The sequence below is a fragment of the Hordeum vulgare genome, chromosome 2H (assembly GCF_904849725.1).
Source record: "Hordeum vulgare subsp. vulgare chromosome 2H, MorexV3_pseudomolecules_assembly, whole genome shotgun sequence".
NCBI lineage: Eukaryota > Viridiplantae > Streptophyta > Magnoliopsida > Poales > Poaceae > Hordeum > Hordeum vulgare.
In genome coordinates this window covers 641108994-641110761 of record NC_058519.1, presented here as the reverse complement: position 1 = coordinate 641110761, position 1768 = coordinate 641108994, and the positions used below count along the sequence as shown (strand labels likewise).

The following is a 1768-nucleotide window of genomic DNA, read 5'->3' as shown; positions in this document are numbered from 1 at the left end:
AATGTAACAAGTATTGGAGTCAATCTGACAACCACAATGCCCTGGAGAAACAAATTATACAGTCAAACAAAACTACAGATTTTCAACCACAAAGCACCAGCAGATCCTGAATTACGATTGCTGGAAAAAAATAGCTCGCTAATAGCACGCTGTAGCACTCTTTTTTTTTTTTCAAGGGTTCCGCTATTTAGTATAGCACACTATTTTTTTTTCCTTTATTACAAATTTACAATGCAGTGTCACAAACAGAAGGGCCAAAAACATGTCGAGCCAAGCACTCAGATTGCTGCAAGGTAAGAAACTAAGAACAGAACTGCATCAGGGATACAAAACTTGGTGAATTATTAAGCAAGGCGCCCATCATCCTTCTCCTCACAAATTACAGAGGATACAAGGTGTTCATCAGCGTATGCTAGATAAGCACCTCACCACAGATAGACAGACAGATCGAAGTGCACCTACAACTCCGAATCTCCGGAGATACAACATGGATTCATACTTGCTATGGAACTCAAAAGACTTGATTAATAAATCAGTCTTGGTCGGAATCGGAGCGGGTGAGGTCTCAGAACGCCTCCTTCCGCGCTTGGTCGCTGTATGCTCTGAGCTCGGCCCGGGCCGCGATGGCCTCGTCATCCACCTCGACGTAGCCCTTGTCATGGAGCTGGCTAAGGACCCAGGCCTGGTACTCGGCGAAACTCTGTCGAGATTCGTAGTACATACGGGCGGTGGCGTACAAGGCCACCTTGGACGCGTCCGTCTCCTCCTCCGGCGAAGGCAGCAAGCTGGGATTTTTGCTCCTCAGGACCTGGATGAAACGAGGGGGCTGATTGGTGTCCACCGCCCGGGCAAGGATCCGGTCCACCTCCTCCTGCGGTAGCCGCGTCTTCTTCCTCGCCGGAGCGGGCCCGTCTCCTTTTGTCGCCGCCGCCAACGCCTTCTCTGACTCTGCGACGGCGTCCGCCGACGGCTTCTCTGAAGCAGCTTCTTCTTCCCCCAAAGTAGTGCCGGTCGCAGCAGCCTCCGCCTTCCTTTTGGGACTGCGCACCTTCAGGTTCAGGTGAGACTCATCGCCGTCGCCGGCAGCAGCCTCATCTGCCTTCCTTTTGGGACTGCGCACCTTCAGGTTCAGGTGAGACTCATCGCCGTCGCCGGCAGCAGCCTCATCTGCCTTCCTTTTGGGACTGCGCACCTTCAGGTTCAGGTGAGACTCATCGCCGTCGCCGGCAGCAGCCTCATCTGCCTTCCTTTTGGGACTGCGCACCTTCAGGTTCAGGTGAGACTCATCGCCGTCGCCGGCAGCCGCCTCATCTGCCTTCCTTTTGGCGCTGCACGGCTTGAGAAGCTGGCCATCCTGAACGCTGACCTCCGCCATGATTTTGGTGAACGGGCCCTTCTCACCGGCCATCTGTGAATCTGTCGATCTGATCACCGGCGACTCTCCTTCGCACCGAGATTTGGGGATGGAGCTTGGGATGTTTTCGCTGTGGAACCCTCGCTTCGCTTCGATTTGATTTGACATTTGAGGGTGGAAGCATCGATATAAAAAGGCACCATGATCTCCGGTCCGATCATGGACTCCGGGTATGAGTCGGAGTCGGACCTTCGCTACACCAGTCCACCCGTCGGCTGGTTTTTGGAAAGTTCCACACAATTCTATTTCCTCCTTTCTTTTTCTCTGTTTTTCCCATGAGTTTTTATTTCGGTTTTTTATTTTTGGATTTTCTTTGTTTTTTTCTGTTTGTGCTCCTAAATATACTTATTACAC

The 1768-nt window shown here is 51.8% G+C and overlaps 1 protein-coding gene across 1 annotated transcript; it reads right to left on the bottom strand.

Annotated features, from left to right (window-relative positions):
• Nucleotides 1-263: 263 nt before the first annotated feature.
• On the bottom strand, nucleotides 264-1551 carry LOC123431119 (S-antigen protein-like). The gene has a single exon (XM_045114952.1). The coding sequence runs from the start codon at nucleotides 1520-1522 to the stop codon at nucleotides 566-568; it is 957 nt and encodes a 318-aa protein (XP_044970887.1). The 5' UTR covers nucleotides 1523-1551; the 3' UTR covers nucleotides 264-565.
• Nucleotides 1552-1768: the final 217 nt, after the last annotated feature.